General features: G+C 39.5%; 1 protein-coding gene and 1 long non-coding RNA gene across 2 annotated transcripts; one reads left to right on the top strand and one right to left on the bottom strand.

Annotated features, from left to right (window-relative positions):
- The first annotated feature begins 82 nt into the window (after window positions 1-82).
- ALG14 (ALG14 UDP-N-acetylglucosaminyltransferase subunit) lies at window positions 83-27,294 on the top strand. Its single transcript, XM_048945748.1, has 4 exons — window positions 83-284; window positions 1,801-1,952; window positions 6,104-6,226; window positions 20,701-27,294. Exons 1-4 carry the CDS (start codon window positions 137-139, stop codon window positions 20,929-20,931), a joined length of 654 nt encoding a protein of 217 aa, XP_048801705.1. The 5' UTR covers window positions 83-136; the 3' UTR covers window positions 20,932-27,294.
- On the bottom strand, window positions 6,237-20,693 carry LOC125693603 (uncharacterized). Its single transcript, XR_007377174.1, has 3 exons — window positions 12,010-20,693; window positions 9,762-9,846; window positions 6,237-8,681 (listed from the first exon to the last, which is right to left on the bottom strand). It is a non-coding gene; the product is annotated as an uncharacterized LOC125693603 (long non-coding RNA).
- Window positions 27,295-27,314: the final 20 nt, after the last annotated feature.

The following is a 27,314-nucleotide window of genomic DNA, read 5'->3' as shown; positions in this document are numbered from 1 at the left end:
CCCGGCCCGGCCCCGCTCCGCCTCGGCGCCCCGCCGCCCCCCGGCTCTCGTGCAGGCGCGGGGAGGTTTGGGCCGCGCCGGCCGCCGTCTGCCGGGAGGCGCTTCCGCGCGGGGCGGCGGGCGCTCGGGCCGCGCCATGCAGCCTTCGTTCCCGCCGCCGGGCGGCACCGCGGCCTCCCTCCTCCTGCTGCTGCCCTTGCTGCTCGTCCCCTGGGCGCTCCTGGTGAGGAGACGCCGCGGACGGCGGACGGCCCCGCTCAGGCTGCTAGTGGTGGCCGGCTCCGGTGAGTGAGGCGCTGCTCAAGGAGCTCGCGGCGGGCACGGGAACTACGGCTCCCGGCACGCAGCGCGGCGCGAGACCGAACGCGGGGCTGGCGTTATGCCGCGGTGCATGCCGGGAGCTGTAGTCGCGGTGCGCCGCCGTGAGGAGCGGCAGACAGACCCCAGCCCGGCCCGCCTCCTCGGCCCGTGAGCTCTGCGGGTGCACCTCGATGACCTTCCCCGGGCTGCTGAACGGTCCGTTCCCTCCAATAAGTTAGACTTCCTTGAAAACTGGCAGCGGACGTGGCCAGAGCAGCCCTGGGCTCATCACCTCTGCGTGAGTTTCACACGCTGACGGTGAGGAACTAACCCTGCCGTCGTGCTGCTGCCAGAATACTGACCAACATTATGTCATCTTCAATTGTTCGAGACTTTTTGAATTCAGAATCTCCTGCTCTTGGAAATACTTGGATGATTGCACTGAAATTACTGAAGGCTTCAATAAGCCGTTGCTCAAGAGAAAAGCCCTCCAGTGTTTGTAAAACACTGCATAGATCATGCAGGAAGGTGCCAAATTCCTGTGCCAGCCCAGCAGCGTGGCTCTGTGCTGGTCAGATGTTTGCCAGCTCAGAACACCTGTCTCTGACAGCAAAGGCCTCTTAGGAGGCTGATGAAACACAACCTGAGATAGCAGGAATACATTCAGTTCATGATTTTGGTCTGCAGCGTCCAGCAGAATTAGAGGTAATAGACCCAGTAAATGGCCATGCACATATTTCAGGGCTTGGTATTTTGATCCAGCCAAACTGATCCCCAGGTGACCCCCTCCCCACTTCATTGTTACAATTATTCACATGGCTTCAGTTCTGGAAACCAAACTGACAAAAAGATCAGCCCTACGCCATAGCGAGAGTACGGTCTCCCCTTCTCTTTGGTTTACTGCCAGCTCAGCTCCCTGAACAAAGTGACCTTGCAGTTAGAAGGTTGTCAACACCCATTCAAGGGCAGTAGGTGAAGCCTTTGGCTGGGGCCAGACTGTTTGTGTCCCGGCACTCAGCTTTTACCCTGGCTTAGCTTCAGAAATCATTGCCAGTATGTTTTCAACATTACGAGTTGGGATAGCACAGTCCCTGAATTCTGCCTGCACTCAATGTGCTCACTGAGAGTCTCTGCTCCACAGCGCAGCCACGAGTGGGCTCTCATGTAGTTTTATTTGGACAGTCGCACTAGGGTGTGGTTTTTAATATGGACTACAGTGCAACTGCCAAATTAATTTTGCATCATGTACAGGACATTAAACGTCTCATTTCTTTGTGATCTCATTTAACTGAAACACTTCCATCAGTTTAGCTGCACTGGGAGCTAAATTGCCTTTGTGTTACTCAATCATCCTTTAATTGAATCTTCTCACTTTAGAAGAGTGTTACCAATGTTATTAGTACTAATAAGCTTTAAAAGTAAAAGTGACTAATTCAACTGAAAAAATTGAAAATTACAAAATATTTCATATACTAACAGCAACATATTTCGGTTTTGCAGGAGGTCACACAACAGAAATCCTGAGGTTGCTCAGTTGTTTGTCAGAGTCATACTCTCCTAGATGCTATGTTCTTGCAGACTCTGATAAGATGAGTGAAGCTAAAATACGTTCTTTCGAACAAAAAAGGGCTGAAAGGTTCTCCAATTCCCAGGTAAATTGTTAAGTATATTCTTGTAAGATAATTTGATCTTAATGCGACATTCTAATTCAAGGCAATTTGGAAGCAGTTCTTTAAGAGGTTATTTTTAAGATCAGCATGTGCTTTTGATTTTCTAGTGATTGATAATCACTGCCACTGAAGCTCAGCTGAAGTGCCACTCTGTATATACTGTTTCTTGTGTTGCTAAAAGTGAGCCAAATAAACACAGTTGATTAATGCTGAACTAGATAGACCCTGAAAATGCAAAATACCTGAAAATAAATGTCATTTACTGCCATCTTACTTAGTTTTGAAATTATCTTTACCTCTGGTGAACGTTATAATTGATAAAAAACAATGGGAAAGTGTAATTGTAATGAAAGTAATTATAGAAAGAAAGGAATCTGTTGCTTAAGAAAAGCACACTAAGAATAAGTTTCTTTTGGTTTTGTAAATGACTTAGACGTGTTGCTTGTAGCTATAAAAGTATGGAGACAGAAATATGGTGGTTTGCTATTTTTTGTGTTTTTCAGTTTGGCCTTTTCCCTTGGTGAAATTATTTTTGAGATAAGTGTTTTAAATGTTTTATCTAAAAATGTTTTATCTAAAATGTTTTATCTAAAAAAAACTTACTTGGAATTGTATCCCTCTTGTGTGTTTCTGAACAGTGATTTGATATGTTTTTAAAACTGAGCATTAGTTAGAGAGGTGTTTAAAAAGGAGGTAATACATCTTACTGCCAGTAGCCTTCTGACTGATCACCTGAGTGAATGCTGAACTCCCAGTTCACTTACCTGAAAAATGTCCAAACCTAGGTCATTACATTTCTTAAAAATATTTTGAGTTTTAAAAGGTTAGGCATTTTTTCCATTTGTATACTTAGTTTTGCTAAGCAACTTCACGTTCTGACTCCCTCCAACTGCTAACACATCATGTAGTTATATTTTCCTTGAGCACTGAAAGCCAGAGGAACATAGTTGGCCGCATCTGAGTTTGCTGTCTGCACAGCAGATGCTCTTTATTTTGGCCATTCTTTTTCCACTGAGGAAAAACATTCAGAGCAAAAATAGAAGATGAATTTGTAAAGCAAAGGTCACGTGCCTATCACATATATTTGTTAACTTTCAGATTATGCTCTCAGCCAAGACATGTTTTGGCATTGAGTGCTGGAATATGTACGCATCATATGCATTTAAAGCTAATGTGTTAGTGGCTTCTTGTAGTTTTGAGTCAACAAAGGGGAAAACTGACAGCTTCAATCTATAGTCATTCTCTTCCTCTTCTCGTCAAGGAAGTATATTTTCCAGAACTAAGAACTGAGCAGAAGACAGGTTATAATGGTGATTGAAGAGAAAATCAGTGTATTCATTTAGCAAATTACAGTGTGAAAGACCCACAAATATGACAAATTTCTCTTTTTGATGTATGGCTCATCCCAATTCTAAAAGCTACAGAATTCAGGGAGAGGGAAAGGAAGCCAGAAGCAACATCTTCCTTACAAGAAAGAAAATGCTGCATCTCTACCCACTAAATCTTTTGGAAAAGAAAATCAGAAAAGCCTCTTTATGACATCTCTGGTCCCACTGTCACTTACCTTTCGCTTCTCTCTAGCCCATAATCACAGCTGTTGTGCTTGGTTGCCCCCTCAGCTGATACCCAGGTTACCTCCTGCACTCAGCATAGAGAACATACTTGAGCTCTCAATGACCTAGTCTAGCAGTAGAAAGACAACTTAGATATATTGACTGAAGAACGCACATTCTTCACAGGATCTTATATTCCCATTCATCATGTCTGAGAAGAGGAGCCTGATTCACTAGCCTTCGTGTAATTTGATCACATATGCTACTCTGTGTTCCCATGTTTCATGAAAGCAATCATGATAGGAAATCTTGTTCCTCAGCATGAAAAAGGACTGCATAAAGCCAGGTTATTTGGAAGGTCTGTGGAATGTTCAGTTGAGGATACTGCAATAATTTTAGCAGGGGTGATTTTTCATCAACTTTTGTCTGCATGCTTGCAAAACAGTACTATTAATTAGGTAAAGACTACATTACTGGTTTTAAAATTACAGTACTCCATCAACTATTATTGAATTGCCAGTCTGGAACGTTTGTCCTCAAACAGCAAGGTCTCTGACTCCATTACAGAAGTGCTGAAAAAGAAATGCAATAGTATGAGACCACAGAAGATAGGAGCACAGCTTGTCTATGTCTGATACTGCATACACACTGCAGTTTTCCAACAAAAGATGCAGGAGTGCTCTTTGTTCAGAATATTAACAGTGTTTCCATTAGATGAGAAACACCTGGCAGTACCTTTTAAACAAAATTCTAATTTTTTTCCCCAGCTTAATACTCAATAATTGACTGACACATGGGCTGAAGTTCCAACATGTAATATAGACGACAGAATGAAAAGTTTCAGAAGCGTGTTTTGAAGAATACAGATGAAATCAGTTTGATGTTTACTTGAATGCTACATGTAAATTGCTACTTTGATACTATTTGGGGTCCCTTCCAAGTTTTGCTGAAATCAGTTGCTTATCAAGAAGAAAATTATGTACAGGTCTTTGGCAAATATTATTTAACACCATTCTTACTGTGAAGGGGAGCATCTGAATAGTTCCACTCAGGCTTGATCTGTCTAAAACTACCTTGTCATACGTATTTATTGCAGGATGTAATACCACACAAAAGTCTAAACTCCACTTACAAACATTTCTTTTTATCATCTGATCTGTTCCAAACCTTTGAAAAAGAGAGAGAATCCCGTTGAATGGAGAACGAGGGCCTTGTTTGCTTTTCTGTTTTGTCATCAGACTAATGCAGTCAGTTTCAACACCTGCAAATAGAGCAAAACAACCAGTTTGTAACATCTGTTAATGCTTTCCATTATTACAATTAAAAAACTCTATTGCAATGAAACAAGATTTCAGTCAAGAAAGTTAATTTAATATTCTGCCTTTGTAAGGTTTTGTGTTTAATTCTTTCCACTGTGTGTGATAAAGCCCTCAGCTACTGCTATTCAAGACTGATATGTAGTTTGCATTTCATGCACAGCTATTGCTAACGCTCTTGGTCACAAATCACCAGGACTAAGCTCTGTTACTTAGAAATGTTGCATTTGCAGTAAATGGAGAGTTTTTAGTGCTTAAAATATTATTTTAATATTAAATATTAAAATATTAATAATATTTAGAGTCTCTCACTCTCTGTATGAGTTCTGCCAGAGCAGTAGTGATCTGGTGTCCCATGTGAAGGGAGTTAGTGGCCACGTCCAGACCTAAACAATATCAGTATCACTGGAGAGTGCACTGTACTTAATGTATTTATTTTTCATCTAAACAATGAAAAAATTAATTGGCATCAGGACTGACCTCTGCTGCAGCAATAATTTTTAAGTGGGATTTGTGTGTCACTTGAGAAGAGCACAGGAAGCCTGACTAGCCTGATTACAGTTAGCTTGTGCACAGCGTTCTCAGACGAACAGAAAACATCTGTATTTTGTTAATTTGATACCCGTTACACACAGTGAAAGATCTTTACCTTTTTCTAGGAAAAGAACAAAGAAAAAATATTTCTTAAACTTATTTTTTCTATGAGATGTTATTTTTGTTTCTTTAGGCAAATGTTTTGCATTTTGAGTATGCATCTTCATATTCTTCTGAATACTTACTGAGCACTCATTTAAAGGACACAGATATCTGCTGTTAGATTTTAACAGTATGCACCAGACAGTAATTGAGAAATGTTGTTATATTTTCTACGATGTAAATCCACATAGAATCAAAGCAAGTAATAGAAGAGAGCCACCTAGTTCGGGCCCTGGCTTCTGAAACCTGTGAGCGTGTCTCGGTGGCCACTAGGAGGGGCACAAAGTTAACGTACAGCAGACGAATTGCTCCAGAATTGTTTTTAAAGTTAGGAATGTTTTAAAGTAACATTAGAAACGATTCAAAAAATTGATATATAGTTCTAGTATTTCGTTTAACCTCATCACCAGGGGTGCTAAGCACAATACTGAATAAGGCATCTACCCAAGCATTTCCATACTCGACTTAAAAATGAAAAAAATGTTGGCACAGGTAGGTTTAATAACTCTATAGAAGGAGCAACAGTCTTAGAAAAATAACAATTCAGCTTTATCGTGCTCTCTTCCAGTTCACCCTTGATCGCATTCCCAGAAGCCGTGAGGTTAGACAATCTTGGACCTCCTCCGTGGTAACAACCGCATACTCCATTCTTTATTCCCTTCCTTTGACGTACAGACTGAAACCAGATTTGGTAGGTACATTTTAATTTACTAAGAACTTAATAATCTAATCACAGAAGCATTTGGAATACCAAGACATTGCAGATCTCATACATCTGCTTAGATGTGCATTTTACAGGACATAAGTTTTTTAATTTTACAAGCTGAAAGAATAGTTGCAATATACCAAGAAACAGAATGGGTTGCAGCGTTCGTGAATTAGATTAGCAAATACCAGTCTCCCTTCTCAGAGTTTTCAGGTAACACCAGGGAGCTTGTCACCCCCTTGTTAATGCTGGCAAAGCTAGCACAGACAAGGTTGCAGGTTCTTGATCATATCTCTTCAGGATTGCAACAGCACAAACTCTGCCTGAAAACCTGGTTATACTGTCAGCTGGTTTCACTCCTGAAATGGTATGATCAGTCTGGAACAGACAGGTTCAGAGCAGTAGGAATATGTACAGATTTAATTCTTCTGTTTGCATAGACTTTTCAACTACATGCATATTTACTTAGTCTTTGGCTGTCTGACAATTAATTATCTCATCTGATGACAAAAACATCATTGCCACAGTGGCAACCAGATTCCTCTCACTTTTGGTAATCTTTTCAAGCTGCTCACAAAGCTGCAGTCCCCCCAGAGCTGCTAATTACAAAATATATATTTAAATATTCCACACACTTAATCAAATCAGAATTCAGGTTTGTCAGATTACAGAAATAAAGTATTATGACATATCTGATCAATAAAGTTTCGTATTAATGCAGCTCTCAAAAGGTCGCACGTTGGACTCCCAGGTTTAAGTCTTACAATTCTTTAAGTAAAAATTCAGTGAAAGCTGACTTTCTGCTGAGTTTGTCATATTAAGGACTCAGATATCCAAACTCATTGTTAAAAAGGCATTTTAACAGAATTTCAAATGAATGTTTTAATGTGTTTTCAAATATAATAGTTCAGTGAAACCTGTATGAACTTGTGCAGTTACAAGTTATTTTGCATAATTTAGTAGCAACATACATACACACACACACACATACACAAAGGATGTTTGTACACCGAATTTTTTAGCTCCAACTGTGAACTATATGGTGATTTACAAAGAGGCTCAAATGTATTTGAGCTGTTTTGAAAATTTAGAGAAGCTGCTGTGAATAATTTGATCTCATTAGTTTTAGTAATATTGGTCAGCTCCTATGAGATCAAAAACTCCTTGCTTCCTGGATTTTAGAGCAGTTTAATGTGCAGAACAACAGAAGTGTCTTCTTTCCAGTTCTTGTTTTCCAAGGCTGTTTTGGAAATTGGAGATAAAGTTGGGAGGGAGGAGGGAATGGGTTACTTTTCCTTTTACAGTGATTTTCATTTTCAGGGGGAAATAGTAGGGGAATGTTTACATGAAGCAGTTTATAATTAAAAGGCATAAAATGTTTAGGAATTGCTTTGCTATGCCACTGGTTTCATTTAATATATATATGTTTCTAAAACTAAATAACGCAAAAGAAACTGACTGGAAAATCCCACTCTAGCTTTATTGTATTATTAAAAGTGTCAACAGGATACATTGTAGGAGAAGAGCAGGAAGTTACAAATGTAATTCTGTGGTTCTTTTGTTTATGGGAGGAATTTAAAGTGAAAGCCAAATGCTTCCATAGAACACTTCAATAAAACACTTGTCTTCATAGAATTAAGAATATATTTTATCAAGGCCTGTAAGACCTAAGACCTCTGCAGTCTTTAAGAAAACCACTAGTTCAAACTTCTGTCCTAAGATTCTGCTGTATCCACGATTAAAAGTGGGCTAAAGGGGAGGATTTTTTTTGCCAGGTACCATCATTGCCCATTGACAGCAGCTGGTACTGCCACAATCAGAAACATCTTTAGCTTTATGCCAAATCTTATTCCACTTCAGAGTAGCTTGTGTACTACGTGTATACTCTACTACAAGATGCTTGCGTATGTATCTCATAGTTCAGGAATTCTTTAAAACATATTAAGTCAGAAAGCTATAAAGATTTAAAACACTTATCAAAGTAAAGTGATACAGGAATTGAAATGCTTCACCATTGCCAGTGAAAAGATTCTGTATAATATGTACAACAATTGCCTTTAGAGGAAAATGTTCTCCCCCCACTCATGGCAGAATGTAAATGATTAGTAAAGACCTAGAAAGGGTGGAGTTTACAGGATCCATCAAAAACTTTAGGCCTGGAAATCAATGCTGAGTTAAGAAACAAGCACGTGATTACATCATGCTGAGAGCTTCATCATTTTAAACAGCAGAACTTACAGGTACTGTATATTTTCAGTCAAGGAGACTTTTTTCTTGAACTGCAGGAGGAAATGATGCATTTGAATTGCTTCTAATTCATTTGTATGTATATGTGGTCCCCAAATCCTTACACTTGTTTTTAGGCTTGTCAGGAACATTTGCAAGTTTGAAGAATACAGGCTCAATCCTTTGAATGAAGTCTTCTCCAGACACCCAAAATCTAGAGAAAAGAATAAGCGTTGCAGTTTCAGTGTAAGGAATGCACGATAAGAGAAGTACTGCAAAAGGAGCTGAAACCTTTTAAGTGCACAAAGGCAAGATTTGGAGCAGATAGGTTAATTATGCCAACCCAAGCTTATCTATCAAGCCAAAAGAGCTGTACAGGGGGAAACAGCAGACCTAGCTGCACAGGAGTTACTTCATATGTACTTATTCACTTGAGCATTACGTCCCCTTTGTATCTCTCAAAATCTTCTGGCAAAGCTTCTTAGTTAACTTTGCACGAGAAAGCAGTTTCACCTAACTCTCCTTCAAGACAGTGAGTTCAGAAAGAATTAAACAACTTCCAGGAGACCTTTACTGTCTTGCAGGACTTGACCCACACTTAAAATGGGCCTTCAGAGAGTTTAAGAAACGTAAAAGTTAGTTTAGTTGTGCAGTTTGAGATCATCTTCAAGAGGCCCATTTCTGAGTTACGAGCATCTGCACTCTGCAAAGTTAAATCCCTTAAGAGGTATTAAACCAAGTAACAAAATTAAGACGTCAGAAGTGATGATTGTCTTATATTCTTAAAGCCAAATACAGAACTCCAGAAATATAGGTGTCAAAATGTTTTGCAGGCATATCTCTGCTGGGCAGTTTTTACAACATGTCAACCTTACGTAGACTTCCTGTGCAGAGACCTGAAATTCCAGGAAAGCAAGGCTTGTGCCAGCACACTCTGTCTACACCTTCATTCCCCCACAAACAACTCGTAACACCGTCATCCACAGCCAGATTTAACGTGCAGTCATAGCCTCAAAGACTGCAAACTCCTACCATGAAAACAGGCAGCTGGTCAGAGAAGAGCAATTTTTATTGCCTTCACTGAGAGAAAGGATGAGAAGAAACTTAAAACCAAAGTAAAGGGTTGGAAGATCTGCTATCAAGGGAGAGATGCAAATCCTTCTCAAGCAGTTACAGGAAAGTAGACAAGCCACACTGAGATTTCCCTAAAGACAGAGAAAATTATTGGATCTTGTGTAGATTATTTGATTGTCCAAAAGGGGATAGTGCTACAGCCTTACTATGATATGCTTACAGTCAGTAGTTCAGAAGGTCCTAGTCTTCAGTTTTCTTGTTGCTCACAGAACCATTGTCCTTGTTGTGTCTGAGATTTGCCAGCCCTGAAAACAAACCTTCATGTGATCTAGCCCTTTGGCTGGCTCACAGTCATTCCAGTTATTCTGGCATACTTGAAATTTAAGCTGAAAACAAAGGCTACAAGTGCACCACATGATAGAACACTGTCCAGTGATTGCATCCAGTCCTCATTTTCAGCCACAGGTGGGGTGTCTACTTATTGGGTCAGACCTTGGCTCCTTCAGTGTAATGAAATTGTGTAGAAGTGCTATGTGAAGCTCCATAGGTCCATTCCTTACTGTACTGCAGATCCTACATTTGCTGCTTTAGTACTCTGCAGAGCCTGAGATAAGCAGATGTTTTCAGCCCACCGCTATTTGGAAAAGCTGGGGTTAATCCAGGCAAAGAAGGCGGTCCTTCCACTTTAGAGCCTCCTTCCCGTGGGAAGTCTCTAGTAAGAAGTTTACATTTGCACAGCAAGTACTGCAAGCTGTGCTGTCTCCCTCCCACCAGCTGTCAGCTGAATGGGACTCTCCCTTTTAAACTTTTATAGAAGCCTGAAATCTGCACAGCTGATTATGCTTCCAGCAGCCTACCAATTCTTGTATGACTCATGTGAGGCCTGCACATCCCATTACACACGCCTGGTCCCCAGACCAGTTAAATTCACTGCAGCGAGTTTCTCAAGTTGTTACAGAAGTGTTCACAGTATGCTATGTGAAAGGAGATCATTATTTCATTTAGCTAAGATTTTCCGTTCTTTGTGCTCTGCCCAGAATGTCTTAAGTTCATAGCACTTCAACAAATTACTATGGCGAATAATAAGTTATTGTCCCATGTATCACGGTTCTTATTAGAACTTGGTGGAAAACTACAAAATCTGGGTGGTGGCATTTTTTTCTCTATTCACTTCATAACAAGTGAACTTTGTATAATGCAGTATTAAGACTATCTGGTACATTCTTTTGTATACTGAATCCTTTTCTCTTCAGATTTTACACTGTCTGATCTACTATTGTTCTTCTAAGATCAAAACAATCAAAGCAGGCAAGAGCAAGAATATCAGATTAACACTGTCAGTGATATAAGCTGTATATTATAAAAAGAAAACAAAGTTGAGCAATCCAAATCTGTTTAACTTCTCGGTGTTAATGAATATGAATTTAGTTTTCCCCTCCACCTCGTACCGTGTACGCTGTGTACAGCTACCCTGCAGCCACAATATAAATTACCCTCTGCTGAACACCCAGAGACATCTAAAGCCGTTCAAGTTACCAACTTTAAGCCAGCTTGTAGCTCTGTCTCCTGTGACTGCCTATTGGACATGCTTATACACACTACATTTCAGAGGGGTGATGCAATAGCAGTAAAAATTGAGATTTCAGGCAGGTATTTCATGTGCATTTTTGCTATAACAAGTGCAGTTAGTATTGCAGTAGCTTCAAAGATACTAATGTGCATAGAAAATAGTTTTAGCTAACCTAAAACACATACTTCAAGTTCTAATTAAATGAATACTTGGCTAATGAAAGACACACTGATATTTACAATTAAAGGCTTATGTTAGGTCAGTTAGCAATACATATGGTTGAATCTAATCTCTGGACTGTTTCCAAGTAGAAGCAATCTACTATAATAAGCAGTATTTTTTTTATATGAGGAGATGAGCTGTGCCCTTATTTTAAATAGATTCTAAAGGTTAGAAATATCTCTCATGGCCCTCTGACCGAGCGCTTTGTCAAGCGCTGACACTCAGGCGATGCTTAGAGCACTAACGGTGGCTTGCTGAAAGACGGTACTCACTGCTTGTAGCTGAAGGTGTGTGTGGCTTGGTAACTGCTATTTCACTTACTTGGCAAAAACCCTTTGCTGAGTTGCATTATGAACAACGTCTACGCAAAGTCAAAATTTTACTTCCCATTAATTTAGCAGTAGTGGCAATAAACCACAGGCCCACTCCATGGTAATGTAGGTAGGGAGATCACTCTGTGGTCTGCATCTGCTGTTGTGATCTTGTTCTTTTTTAAGCAACCTTCTATCCTTCTCTCTGTTTCTTTTGGAAGTCACTCCTGCCACTGTTTCTTCACACAAACTGCTGACAGAGGTAGTGATGTTGTCTGGTCTCATTGACAGTCTTGCTGTTGAATTAAGGTTGTAATAACCAGCACAAACATCCCAACAGATGGGTATTAGTACAGTTTTCTTACCTGTCCTTCATTATTGTTTTCAATTGATTGTTTCTGTTATTCTTATTTTATACATGACAACTATGCTGAGTAATACGCTGAGCTCACATGTCCCGTTCTGCTTCCATGTATCTACAAAAGCATCATATATGGATGGAAATTACTTCTCCAGAAACCTTTTTTTTCCCCACTTGTGGACCTGCCACTTTTGGTCTGAAATACAGGATAGTTAAACTTAAGGTTAGCTTCATTTAAAAAAAAAGTCAAACTTGCACATCTCTACATGTACCTAAGTCTTGATTCTAACTCCTTCTTCCCCAAGGCTGTTGTGCCTAACTCCAGAGGCTTTTCTTGACCCAGGTTATCTTTCTTTCCAACAGTTAAGCCCTTAGGCACACCCAGAAACAGACTTGAGTTGTTTACATCTTGACAGTGTCAAGTAGCCACATTCCTGAGCTCTGCTAAGATCCAGAAACTGGGAGCTTCTTTTACTGTTTTATGCACCAACATCGACATGAAACGCATCATCTGGCTCCCTGCTTCTGAGTACAATGAATGAGAACTTGGAGCCAGGCAACTGAACGCCTAGAAGGCAGAAATGATGATACCAAGTGCTGTCATAATTAAATCCTGTTGTGGATTTGTCCATAGTATTTCATGAAACTACTGCTTTTCTCCCCTAGAGAAAATCCCAGCTAGGATTTCTGTCTCGCTTTCTCCAAACTTTTTTAGTCTTCGATGAAAATAATACTCCCATCAAAGCAGAGAAAAGGTACTGCACATTAGGAAACCAACTGCACATTCTAATTTAAGTAATTACTCTTCCACATCTCTCTCCCATTCTGGTATTCACTGGTATGATTTGCCCTAGTTGGGTAATCTGCTTGCAGAATGACACAAGTCTCTGCTTGTTCTGAAGAGCACCTCACCTACTGTGTATATTATGTGATAATAACAATGAAACTTAGCAATAAAATGCCCAGAAGTGGACAATAAATATTTTCCTAGCAGTTCTACAGGCTGTAACCACTGATTAGCTCAAACACAAGCTCTTGCTATAGAGAACTATAACTATCTTTTGTGCACATGATTAGTCACGTGATTGAGAGAGTAGAAGACAAAAGTGTATCCAGGTATAATTCATTCTACTTTAATTACCTGTTTTACACCAGACTACACATGTAGATTTTTTGTCCTAGTCTGTGTTCTGTAAGCACAGTTAAACAGGAAATAGTGTGAAATCTTAGCTGTTTTTTTACACTTTGCAGGGGAAGGTGAACAGGGTAGTATTTTCATTCTTCAGAAGGAATAAACTAGTAGGTTTTTCATTGACCTTGATATTATTCAAATGGAAAGTGACTTTCTTCCTCCCCCCATCAATAACAGTAATAGCAAGGAGTTATTGGAAAAGGATCCTGCTTTCTTTTTTTTTTTTAAAGATTTAAAATACTAAGGTAGTATTCCTTGAGGTTCAAATCTTCAATTTTCAGACACGTTAAACAGCTAAAATAGGAGAAGACTGAACAAGGATGCTCCTTCTCCCATACTTACATTAAGCTTAGTAGAAATCCCTTTCTCTCATAAATTCTAACATTTCTTTCTTTTTTTTCCCCTTTCTGATTACTGAACAGACATACATTTTCTAGAATATCTGATTGCTGTCATAACTGCAATACCTCCACATGCACCAACAATTTATTTTTGAAACCTTTTAGAGTTACTTGCTATGAAAAAGTCACAGTTTTTTCTGTGTTAGCTATCCATACAAATGCATGCTCAAAAAAGCAATTCTTACCATACCTGGAGAACTTTGGTGAAAGGGATATACAGGAATCTTGATGCATCCTCTCTAAGAAATAAATGATTGTTTTCCTGGTGTTAAGATAGAAAATACCAATGTAAGAGAAAGCATCATATACTAAATCTCATGCTGAATCCACAGCAGAGCCACGAGCACAACCCAAGTTTCTTGGCTTATCAGGCTTGCAGCTCAATCATAAGCTCATAAAGTAAATATATTTACTATTAAAAGCTGAAATGTTTGTTCACCAATACTTTTCATTAACTTTTTCATTAGAGGAGTCTCAAATATTGAGAGAGCTGCAGCACAGCTACTGCACTCAGCTGTGTTTCTCACAGGCTCCAGGTGAGTTGAATCAGATCCCTGGGGATCTTCAGGCAGGACAAGGTAACACAGCTGAAACCAAGCAGCTGCATTACACCTACCTATGTAGCTGCTTGGTACTTCTGTAGGTGAAGTAAGAAATTGTTCAGCTGAGTACTTTACAGTACATAAATGTGGATTTTTCAATACAGTAAGATGATACTAAAAACAAGCAAGTGGTGGTAAGCTTGTAAGATTCTATAATTTGCATGGCAGAGTACAAATGAGTTTGTTGTAGATTCTACTTCATGTGCCACAGAAAACATTAACTCGCTCCTCCCCTCTTGCCCCCCGTCCCTCCCCCAAGCAAAACACCCACAAAGACATTTATTACGCTCTGAATTCATAACAGGGAATAAACTCCTTAAATATCCAACACTGGCCCATCCATAAAAATAAGTTTGTTATTATGGTTTTTCTTGTAGTTTTCCCTTCAGAGACCAAGGATCTTTGCATAGCTTTCACTTAGTCTGACTGCTTGGTTCCTCTGTCATTGTAACCATTCTTTCTGCTCCATTTCCTTTGTTTCTGAGAGATCCTTCAAGTTATTCTATGGTCAGATTTGCAGTTTCCTGAAGGAGATTTCTTTGTATCGAGACAGTGCATTCTGCCCCTGTTAGAGTTCTGTATTTGCGTCTCATTGAATTGTGTTTATTGTTATTTCTACTGAGTTTGTGAAAGGCTTGCTTTTTTGTCTGTCCTTGTCTCAAGAGTTTTCTAAAGCTGATTTTCTCAAGGTTTTATACATTATAACTTGCTAACGCGCTTCATTATTTATTTTTGTTATGCAAGACAGACTATCAACAACACAACATTTCGGTGTCTGTCATCAGCTAAGAACATGCAGTTAAAATGAAAATGCACAGATGACTTGACTTGCCTTTCAGCAGCTTTCTCTAGTCGTTACATCTTGCTGATGTTTGAAATCCCATTCCAAAGCCAGAATTTGCGTTCCAAGGTGAAGTGGGAAACGTAAAAATCAGTGTCTGAATCAAGGGTCTGCTGGCAATACCCTTGGCCAAAGAGCTCTGTCACATCTGTAGATGGTTCAAGCTGTTTCTCAGAGCTGAGCAAGAATGATTTATGCTCTTTCCTCTTGAAAGAGAAATTTAATTATTTTTTTGTTTTTAAATAAAGTCTTATTTGCAAATAGGAAAGCTTATTTCACAAATCTGTTCTGTGAGTACATTGCAGTATGGTCATATTTGAAAACTCCTTTGTCTTCTGTGCCGACTGCTTTTCAATTGTTGTTCAAACCAGTTTCCCACTTCCTCTCTTTCTCCCCTGTTTTCCTTTTCTTTTTTTTTTTTTTTTAAATCCCTTTCCTTTTCCCTTTCCTTCCTTAAAATGTCAGGAACGGCTGTTTAGGTTTCCTTGACCTTTCTGACAAACCTCAGAGATACCTTCTGGCCTTTCACAGCCTGAACCATTACTTTCTGTTCCCAAATGCTAATAAGCTGTTTAAATGAAGTGTTTATAACAAAAGGTGAGTTTTAGCAGTCTAGCAAAAATATGAAGAAAACAGAATTTATAAGTAACCATTTTTAGTCCCACATTTCTTTCTAGGGAGCATAAAATGCCTGATTTTTCTTATGTTGTAATTTTTTTTTCTTACTTTGTTAAAAAAGTAGGTCTCTTCTATTGCATAGATAAACAAAGATCATACAATAACCCAGTTTGGGTCAATCCTGTATCATTCTCCTCTCCTTTGCCTCTTTGAGTAGCTCTCTGTCTTTACCAACCACATCCTTTTCTCAGGCTTCTTAGTACAGTTAGGAAAGGGCATTACCAGGGCAGCAGGGAGGTCTAATTGATTATTTTAATTTGGGAATACAAGCAGTACTCAAATGCTTGTCCATTAAGGATATACAGCAAATGTATGTTTACATCTTTACAGGAAAAACTGCAAGTTTTCTGCTTTTCTTGGTTTTGTTTTTAACCAGTGGCCTGACATTTCATCCCAGTGAAGCTGTGTTACAGTGTTTTAGCTGGTAAATGTCACTCTGCTACAGTGCTGCATTCACCAGCTCTAAAGAAGTTTTTATCTGCACTGGTGCCGTGTGCCAGAGTTCCCCACGTGCCAGCCTGCCGGCTTAGCTTCTTTTCTTTCAGCAGCTGTAGAAAATATCTGAAATACAAAGGCAAGAACGATTCCATTTTCATGTGAAAGTGATGAATATGAAGTCAGTTGTATCGAGTCAATAAGTATAAATGTTATATACTGACCCTTTACTGTCAAGCCGCCATTAATAAACAGATTGATTTGTTTACCATTCAGAAGACTGCTTATGTTGAACTGCATGAGGATTGTGGTATGTAGACATTAGCTTACGGGCTCTGCTGTGACACCAGGCAGCCTATTTAAGAGTTATCTGGAAAGTTCTTTATATTAAAGGTGAATGCAAAAGGTGTAAAGAGACCTGCCTTGCTGGTATCTGCAGTGATTCCATGCAGCTTGCTGGCTGCAAGGTGAGTGACCAAGGAGGTCCTTGGGCTCTTGCAGCTCAAGGTCACAAAAGCCACACAAAAATAGTCTGACCCTTTTCTCTTCTTTTTCTGCGCCTCTTAAAGGGAGGCTGAACCAAGTAAATGAGATGTCTTTAGAGACGTCTCATGCAATGCAAATATTCTACATGCAGCCTTGTAGCTAAAGTAAATAGATATTGGGAAACACTTGCCCTGACTAGCCAGATCGACCTTAGAGAGGCCCTTCTTTCTTGCCCAATAGATGCCTGCTTCTGCTCCAGAGAGCACTAATATTTCCTACCAGATTCCCCAGCAGATTCTACTGGGCAGGGAAAACAGAAGCCCTGATTTTTTCAAGATGGAAGGCATCAATCATTCTCCAAAATTTACTTCTGAACGGTGTTTCGAAATGCACTATCAGGACAGCTCATCTTCTGTTATGAGCTTTGGGAAGGCTGTATATGATCCAGTTCCTTTCACCTTTGCAAGTTTGTACATTGGAATGAGCTGAACAGCAGCATTTCTAGTTTACAGATCTGCAGTGGTTCTTCTTTATTAGAACATACATGCTATTTTCTCAGAAGTTCCCCCTGTATCTACTGATGAGCATCTGATGCTGAATTCCAAGCAGTGGGAACGCTGTTGGCTCTTCCTGGTGGCTGTGAGAGGGCGTAAGCAGAACTGGCCAGACAAGATTTTTGGAAGGGAATTGCCACTCCTATGTGTTTGCAACTCTGATTGTTCCAGTATGACACGTCTCTAGACGTGCACTTAGGGTTGACTGAAGGTTAATTTTTAATGATAAGAAAGGTTGATTCATAGTTCTGACTTAAAGATCACGACCCTTAAGTCAGATAGGGATCTATTTGTCCATAGACTTCAGCAGGTTTATACCAGTCCCTTTCAGGGGAGGATTCCTAAAACAGAATTTTAGAATGTGAACATCGTAGCCGGGGCACCTTATGGACATTGTGCATGCAGAGATCCTGTCACAAGAGCTCCGTCTTGTTTGAAGGGGTATGTGTGGAAGGGGAAGGAGCAGAGAACTAAAGAGCTGTGGTCAGATAATGTTTTATTACAGATTATTTTAGAAACTCCATAATTTTCCTGATCCTTTTCCTTGTGAAAATAGTTTTCTGTGAATCAAAGGGCATCTGAGAAGCAGATTATAACTTCTTAACAGCTAGTAGGAGATGTAAATTGTCATATCAAAAAACATATGCAGTAAAGAGGTTGCATTGTGATTTTCATTTTGATCTTTTCTTTTCTGGCTCTTACCTCAGCAAAGCAAAAACACCATCTCAGTGTGGTCTACAGATCTACATAGATCTTAGCAGACAGACCTATTTAAATATTACTTTGTTACACTGTTTTTTGTAAGCATGCTTAGTTTGAATTCATTCCAATATTTAGTTTTGTGTGTGTTTACCCTGAGACAAGAATACTAAATGTCAAAAAGCCTAGAGAAGAGTGAAGTGTACGGCACAGAATGTTGATAAAGACCATTACTATATTAATTTGGCTTTTATAAAACCTGCTTTACCCACCCTCAGCTTCTGAGACAAGGAGAATGTTAGAATTTCTACCAGACCTGAATCCTAATGTTACTTTTTGTGTCAGACAGTGGAAAGTAAGGGAGCAATGGGAAACTATTGTTGCTTTAGACAACCAGGCTGAGCCAGTGCAAGCCCAGGAGATAGTCTGCCTGAGAGCAGGGCTGCAGAGGGAGAAGAGCATGGAAAGCAAAAAGATGAGCGAAGAAAGAATGGGTGGAGGCATCTCCGTGGGCTGAGCAGAGTGCGGAGTTGCTGAAATGGCAGGCAGTGAGGGAAGGGCAAGGGAGGGGATGGGAGCGTAATGCAGCAGGGAAAGGTGTGGGGCAGCAGCAAGAACAAGCCAGTGATGGTACTGCACGTAGCTCTACTCAAGGAAAGGATAAGGGATTTTCTGTTTAGCAGTGGTATGCATTTTTATCTGTCTATTTAAAGTAGAATCTTGAATGTGAAAACAAAAGTCAGACAGAATATTTAACTTACAAGAAAAAGCAGTAAACACTTAAACACTTTTTTTTTTTTTTTTAACTGTTTCTGTGTTTCTCATATATTTGCCTGAAACAGCATGGCTCTGCAGCAAAAACCCTGATGTTTTTTCTTGCTCTGTGAACTCCCAAAAACACTCCAGGTTGATTCATGTGCCTATGTCTACAGTAATAAATACTATTACTAAAGAATGCAATTATTAACAAATGCTATTACCCAAACATGCTTAAATTTAGATATCAGTAGCTGTATACCAGTAACAGGATCAACATCAGAGCAAATTAATCAAACTTGTCAAGAAATAGGGCAAAATGCATGGTTTAGTTCACAGGTATGGAACAGTTTCTTTGAAATGCTAAAAGGCAGAGTGTGGTTGGTTCATGTCCTTATTTGCCATGCCAAATATATAAGACCCAGATTTTCATTCTCAGCAGATGGTAGAGTATGCTTTTAAACTCCAGCACGAATTTACTTGAAAGCACGTTCAGCAGGGGAGGTTTGAAACCAGTTTATTATTCTCATTTCAGAAATGTTGTATGCAAATTGGATGTGTTCAGCTTATTCACTTCTTAGCTATATAATTGTTGACATAAAAGTTACACTGTTGGAATTTTCTTATGCAAGTATTTGTGATTTTCTTATACAAGTATTTCAAGATTAAAATAGTAGACAGTGTGTTGTTTCAAAGGGACTGCTGGGCAACTCAGCAAGTCTTGGGTGAATAAGTAGTTCAATTAAGAGCAACAATAAAATCAGAATAACTTCACATACAATATTCAGTTTTGTTGATTCGGATAAGAAAACATTACATCATGGTCATCACATCCCCAGGCTAAATTTCTGGGGCCATCTCCCAGGCAAAGGACAGTATTTGCTGTCAGGTCTGGAACTCGGCAGTATCAGAAGTGCCTGCATTTCACTGAGGCAAGGTGCTGTCAGCCAGCCTGTCACTGGGATCTTGCCACAGAGCAGGAAAGGAAGCGTTCTGAAATATTCGCTACAGCCCTGATACAGAAATTCTGATGTTTTTCTTTTCCCTCCCTACTAATATAATATTTTTCACAAGCTGGTGAACTTGGAACAAAAATGTAAGTTCATAGGATATAGGGCCATGATTTTTAAAAGAGCTCTTTATTTCCACATAACCCCCAGCTGTGCAGAAAAGTGTTGATTACATGGTAGCTGTTAAATTTAGTAAGAAATTCCTTGCCTGAAATCAATTTTGGTTTTCAAGTAGTGCACGTAATGCATACCCTGGTTTAAAGCTTTTTGTTTTAAGCAAGATTTTTGTCAATTTACTAACGTCTAAGTTTGAAAAAACACTTTTTTTTGTTGTTAATATTTATAAGTGAATTTGAGATCCTCTGCTACAAATATGCAACATATACCTAGAAATAGGTATACATAAGAAAGGCCAATAGGTGAATACTAACATAAATAAAATAAAATAAAATAAAAAAATAAATAATCTGGTTGTGCCTATGAGCTAGCAGGTTTTGATGAAGATCCTAATTTATTAGCACATTTTTTTCTGAACACTTTTAAGTGTTTTGCTGACTTAAGCCAAAGTTCAAGACGTTCATAGCTGAATGCAAGGTTTAATAATATTACTCAAATTTGGTTGGCCTTATTACGCCTTAATCTGGAACAAATCTTGTGAGTGATACAGCACAAAGCTGTAAGTATATATCCAAGTCCAGCAGCTCTTTTTGCTTCCTTCCTAGAAATAGGCTGTACCATTTCAGAACTCTTCTCCTCTTCCTTGACATGTAGTGAAAGAAGATCTTTTTTGGCAGCTACTTAGAAATAATGCCTTTGGATTGCACTTCCCCCCAGATCCCCCCCCCCCCCCCCTTTTTTTTTTAATGTATTCAATTGCCTCTTCTGTTTATTTTAAATATCTTTGGGATTTATTCATTTATTTATTTATTTTACAGGGGATGGGGGTGTAAACGTAGTATTACAAGAATGCGTACAGTTTCAATTCTTAACTGTATGAACAAAATAATGTTTCACTTTTGTAAAATGTTTCATCTCTTTTAGATATTGTGCAACGGACCAGGAACATGTGTTCCTGTCTGTATATCTGCTCTTCTTCTTGGGCTTCTAGGAATGAAAAGAGCAATCATTGTGTACGTAGAAAGCATCTGCCGCGTGGAAACTTTATCCCTGTCTGGAAAAATTCTTTACTATTTTTCGGATTACTTCATTGTTCAATGGCCTGCTCTGAAGGAAAAATATCCTAAGTCAGTTTATCTTGGTCGAATAGTATAACAGGACAGGCTTTACCTAAAATAAACTCTTAAAGTTCCTCACTGAAAAAATTCATTAGTGTAACATAATTTGTTTTCAAGGATTCCTGTTAAAAATTAGGCCAGTACTGGAAAAACAGACGGTAATAAAGATATCTCTATGTTATAGTACACTTTTGTGTAGTTGTATTTATTGCCATCATGAAGGTCTGTGCACCAATACCCGTAATGGCAGTAAGTCTATGCTGTTTCTGCTTTCATCTAGTTTTCCTGCTATGTGAATAGCAATTTTTGTCTACAAATAAATATGGGAATTTGTATGAATTGTAACATTTCCTGTAAGGAAACTTTGTGTAGTTTTCTAAATTGTAAGAAACAAAGTCTTGTTCTAGCACAACAGACTTGATTTCCTGTATGCTAGCAGTGAAGTCCCTTGTGAATCCTTAGAGTATAAAGGAAACAGTTATATTAAGTTGGCTTCTTGACAGTTTGTGCTCTACAGTCTTCCAAGCTCTCCCCCCCCAAAGCATTCAACCAGTATCATTTTTCCTCTGGGCCTGTCAAAACTGTCCTTTATAATCTGTAGCACACCTTCTGAAAATTTTTTGCCCGGCCCTTAAATAAAAAGGTGACAAGTGTCATGCTACAGGCACAGCACTTATGGATGTAAGAAGCGCTTTCTTCAAAGCCTACACAACAAAGTCCCTATCAGGCTTATATCACAGAGAACAGACCGTCACTTGGGAGAATTGAACTGGTTTGGGCTCTAATATATAGAGGAAAAACGTATTACTGTCTGTTGCAGGGAGAGGAACAGAGATTCTCTTCCCTTTACCTCACACAGTGAATTTGTCTTTCAGAATATTCTGTTTTCATGTTTTAAGCACCTTACTTTCATCAGTATGAAATGCTCCTAACATTTTGTTACGGAAAATGGTACTATACATAGGAACTATTTTTAAAACACGTTTTGTTGGAGCTAAGTGTGTGAAAACCTACTTCAGTATTTCACATTAGTCCAACAAAATGTAGCTCTACACACTGTTCTACCTCTGAAGCAATATAAACACATCTGTCATCTGTGCACACACAGAGCTATGTGTCTGGCTACAGAAACATACACAAAGCAAAAATCTCAGGGAAAAACAAGGCTGCCTCACAGAGCCATTGTAGCAAGGCCCTCACACCACCACAGATGGAAGGAACCCCATCTCAGTTGCATGTCAGAAAAGCTGCAGCCATTACTTGGGCAGGGAATGGCATTTAGCTGAAGAGAAAATGTATGTCCGATGTCAGGAAACAGGAGTTATAGGAATGTTTTGCTTTTTGGAAGACATTATGCTGAAAATTGCTATTGCGAGGCCCTGCGGGGAAACCAGCCCTTACAACCTGTCCAACAAGCTCCTTAGCAGTGGGAGAGGCACGATGAGAGTCCATTGATGTGGGCACATGTGAGCTCAGAACAGACACTTTATGTGGGTTTTACCCCAGATTGTGTCTGACATTAAGGAGCAGTTAATAGCTTAAGAACATGTGTGAAGGAATCTATGTGCAGTACGTACTCGGGTCCTTGAAAATGACCCGACTAAAGTGATTTTGACCTGCTTAATGTCTTTTTTTCCTCTCCCAAACTGGAAGCCTTATCAGGACTTTCTGCCTAGTTGCAGATAGTTCAGTAAATTTGAGATATGCTGGAATTTATTATGACTAATGGTACTTTATTTTTGATTAGCGCTCTCTGGGCTGAACCTTGCTTTTAGTTTTGCAAGGGAACTGGAGTAGAGGGGAAGGAGGATAGAGGCAGCCCCCTCCTCTATCCCTGGTTGGGGCAGCGGTGCAGCATCACGCCCCAAGGCTTAGAGAAGCATGAGAAGAGAAAGGCAATGAATGCTCCCATTCATGTTCTACATCCGCCCCAAGCCGCCCGCTGGCCTGGCAGCAAGGCAGGCTCCCGGGCCAAGCACACAAACACAGGCCCAGCTCAGGCAGCTCCGCATTCACAGGCTGCTTCTGTTAGAGTAGGGCAGAACAGATCCCATCCTTCACTCTGCTGTGGATTTAGCTCTGGGTGGGAGCATCTCCAGCTGCTCTACTGCCCCTTACAGCAGCCCTGCTTGGTGCAGGATTTGGGGATTTGGTGTGCTTTCAAACCATGGGTTTATAAACTTCATGGCGTTGAACACCAGAGAGTTCCAAAGATTTTCTTTCACCTGTCACCTGTACAGCAACTACTTTGAGGATTACTTGCCTGCTTGGACTTGTTACCTCCCTTGTAAAAGCTCAGAAAGTAGGAGTTGATCTCTTCACAAGAGTGCCTTCTGAAAAACTGAACTGCTCCGTGCCTTGTGATGTGGAGCTGTCTCATCTTCAGCCTTGGGAAGACATTGTTCCCCTAACTTCACTGACAGCCTTTAGGAGAGCAAAGCCAGAAGGATCTCTGCCTGTGTTCGCCCAAAATCATGTTATTTGCTCAGTTCGGTCAATCTGGAAATTCTAGTCAAAATAGAGAATTTAAACCAGTTTTTAACCTGAATAATCAGCTCACATATGAGGGTATGAGAGAGGGGGATAGTACTTCCTTGTATTTGTCACTATTTTCCTTATAGAATCAGTTGCCAACTTGAGTTAAGGAAACTTCTGCAAGTTATAATCAGTCAGAGTAAGAACTTGTGTTAGGAATGGTGCAGCACTTTGTAAAGTTAAGGCAGCTAGAACTACTTACGACAGCTCAGAACTGAATGCATCACAGCCTAACTTTGATGAAAGCCTGCAACAAGAGACTGCATTTCTAACTATAGGGGACAGAATGTAGAAAAGAGTTCCTGGCTTTAATTCTAGTAAGGAAAAGTCTGTTATCAACCAGATTAACTTCTCCTTGAAAAGATCATCTCATGTAACCTCTAGTTCTCTGCAAAAGCACAGCAGAGAGCAAGCAAGCCATGGTTTTGTTATTGAATAGCTCTTATCTTTTGTTTGTAGTAGGTGGGTACAGTTAAACTGTCATTGTTCTGAAGGAAAACTGCATTCTTCCTGCTCCTAGCAGTGAAACACACACAAAAAAAAGCACATCTGATGGCCTGCTCCAAAAAGTTAGAAGTTCCTGACTGAATTCCTAATGCTTAACTTCTGAGGTTTTGCTGTGTATCATTTTTTCCCTTAAATACTAATTTCGAGGCAAATATGTTCATGTTACATATGTGACAGAGTTTGAAGTAAAATCTATTATCTCTTCTTTCCCTATTTCTGAAAGAGGAAAGCAGTATCTAGTGGATCTAAAGCAAAATAGGGAACAAATACATTCTTCAAAGAAAACAAATATGACTTTATGGAAATATCATCATCAAAACTGGCAAAAATTCAGAAGAGAACAGAAGGCATCCAAAAATTCCTTCTCTGAGTCCTAGCCTAGAAGCCAAATTTAAAATGAGTTTCAGTTATCAGATAGTTTTATCTAGATATGCATTAGTTGATAAGCATTAAATACTCAGAGTTGTTTCACTTTTTACCTGGTTGTCTTCTAAGGGAGAACATATATTGTATATGCATTAAAAACAGGTTAATTTTATTTTAGAAAGAAAGGGGGGAAAATAAAAGAGGAGAACCTGTTGGACTGCAATAAAATAATTATATGGGAGAAGAGTTGATTCTAGATTAGAAAAGAAGCTTAAAAGATTATGTCTTTGCTTTACAACTTATTTTGCAGATTTGAAATGTAAAATAGCCAATGTTAGATAAAAACCTAATGCGGTATATCAGGGATAAACAGTGCAATTCTTTTCATGTGCATTTCCTACAGTTGGTTGTAGAACTGCTCTCTGAGTTGTGAAGATCAGAGCAGAATGAGTTAATGCCATCCCTGTATTGTATTTGCTGTTATTCTGGACACAGGCAGTCTTCCCTTTCAGTCAAACAAGGGACATCACCAGCCACAAAGCAAGAGTTTTGATCACTGAGGTATGTATTAGAGACTTCTCAGCTCTAGAAATAACTGTACAACACTTAATCTACACCTGATTTCCTGAAATGAATCTGAAAGTAATTATGAACTGGCTGTTGAATGTAGAGTTTAAGATAGCCGTTCCCTAGGACATTCGTTTTTAGTTATCATTCCAGCTTTCATTCATTTAATAATGCTGTGTGAACAAAGGATGGCTTACATGTGATGAACACAAAGACAACTTGAATGAAGCTTATTTGTCAGCAGAGTGTGGCACTGGGGAGTGTCTATATTTTGGGACAGGAAAAAAAACCTGAAATTTTACAACAGAAAGCAAGGCCTTTCACATTTAAACAAAACTAAGCTATATCCTTACTCTAATCTGGCGGTCACAATTTAGAAGACTGCTAGTACTTGGCCACGGTCAGCCAGAGCACAAGAAAGCACCATGTAAAGTGTTTGAAGAAACACTGGCTCATTCTGCACTTTGCTACTCCTCTCTTGTTGCTGGCCCATGCTGAGGCTGGACACGACGCCAATAAATGATTGTTCCAGAAGACAGGTGGAGATCCAGGAAAGAAAGCAGCAAAACATTCTGGTTATCTGCAAGGCAATTTGAACCTAGGCCTTTCTGGAACTTGGATGCAACTTCCTTTTTATCACCAGACTTCCCTATAGCATAATGATAGTCTCACGACCAGTACTGAAGTCAATAGAAGGTAAGTCATCTTGCAGAAAACAGCTTAATAAGGGACAGGCACACCAGTAGCTTTCACTGGAATGGCTTTGGACAGCATTTTTCATCTGCATTTCCACCTTGCACTGCAGGGTAATGGAGAACAAAGAGAAGGTGTCATGTGATACAGAAAAATGGGCCTTTGCTGACATGGTTATTTAGATTCTATGTTTCACAGTGCAAAATTTCACAATTAATGTCTTGCCTTCTTTTCCCTACCTCTCCATACTCAATAAAAGAATGTTTAGCACATTCTGCAGTCCAGTTAGTGGACCAGACCAAAATACGCATGTAACAAAAATAAGCAATTCCACATTTAGTCAAGTAATAGGCTTTAACTTTGCACGTATCTAAGAAGATTTATTTGTTGACTGATAGCATTGGTTTTGTACATGCTTTTGCTATCTTTGCCCACACCCAAGGAGCAAAGCTAAAGGAGATGTTTGGCATTTATTATCCAAACAGAAAGAGACTTGAAGCAAGAATAATACTAAACAGACAAAAATGGGGAAAGTGAGGGGATCTCTGCAAGTTACATTTCCTGTTTCAAACAAGTTGCACCACTTCTTCATCAGTTCAAACAATATACATATTCAACAAGTCTATTGCAAGTGAGTGCTTTAATAACAGTAGCATGAACACTAATCACAGAATCATTAAGGCCCACTAAACTTCACATCTGCCCTTTTCTGTGACTGCATCACCTCCCTAGGCAGCCTGCTCCAATATCTCACCAGTCTTCCCAATAATAAGTTTCTCCTAATATCCAACGTGAACCTCCCCTGGCACAACTTAAGGCCATCATCTCTCATCTTGTCTCTGTTACTTGGGAGAAAAGGCCAGTCCCCACCTTGCTACAGCCTCCTTTCAGGAGCTGGAAAGAGTGATAAGGTCTCCCCTGAGCCTCCTCTTCTCAAGACTGAACCATTCCAGTTCTCTCCATCCAGAACGGCCATATTCTTGTCACTGTTCCACCCAGAGTATTTCATTTGAATTTCTCTCAAACCACAGAGATCAGATAATGATGACTGCAACACAGTGGTCCTCTGGAACAGGGTTCAAGTACTTAGTTTAGATTTAATTGTACTGTAGCAGATTTTGTATGGACTTAAAGAGAGAAAGAGGTGATAGTCATAGATGAATTTGTTCTTGCACTATCCATCAGATCATTGCATTACTCCTTTATTGTTACTGTTTTTTAATCAAGATAAAGATTTTGGAAGTATTTTAATCCAAGCCATGAAGTTGCAGGTATCAGAGTAGTCATAAATAATTTCAGAATTAGAGAGTAGATAGCTAGAACTGGTTGTACTGTTGTGCAGTATTCTGCCTCTTCCATGCTTTGGTGCACAGTATTCTTAAAAACAAAACCCCTCTCTTTCATTTCAGAAAGCATGGCTATTTGCAGTGTTACATCAGTGTGATCTGCTCAGTTAGCATTACTGTAAATTCTAGTTTGTGTTGCCAGTAGTTTGGCAATTACTGTTTCCTGCTTTATTGTTATACAGCCCAATTGAACTCCACTGCTTTTCATTTATGATCCAGCTTGGATGTTAGCTGACACAGAAATGAATGTCCTAACCTCAAATCCAGTGGCTTAAAAGATACCTCCCTAATATTCATTGCCAAGATGGAGTCCAGAGATTACTGTTCAGTGGAAGCAAACAGGGTCTGTTTTTGCAGGCAACCATAAAAAAAAAAAAAAAGACAAAGCTGGGAATCATTAATTTTT

Source organism: Lagopus muta, chromosome 5 (assembly GCF_023343835.1).
Source record: "Lagopus muta isolate bLagMut1 chromosome 5, bLagMut1 primary, whole genome shotgun sequence".
In the NCBI taxonomy this organism is placed as follows: domain Eukaryota; kingdom Metazoa; phylum Chordata; class Aves; order Galliformes; family Phasianidae; genus Lagopus; species Lagopus muta.
This window is presented reverse-complemented; position numbering and strand designations above follow the sequence as displayed.

Bases quoted from the DNA above. Each gene is read 5' to 3' on its own strand.
- ALG14 (XM_048945748.1), top strand. From the start codon at position 137: ATGCAGCCTTCGTTCCCGCCGCCGGGCGGCACCGCGGCCTCCCTCCTC. The intron at 285-1,800 runs GTGAGTGAGGCG...TCGGTTTTGCAG, and splicing joins GCTAGTGGTGGCCGGCTCCG to GAGGTCACACAACAGAAATC. The intron at 1,953-6,103 runs GTAAATTGTTAA...GCTCTCTTCCAG, and splicing joins AAAGGTTCTCCAATTCCCAG to TTCACCCTTGATCGCATTCC.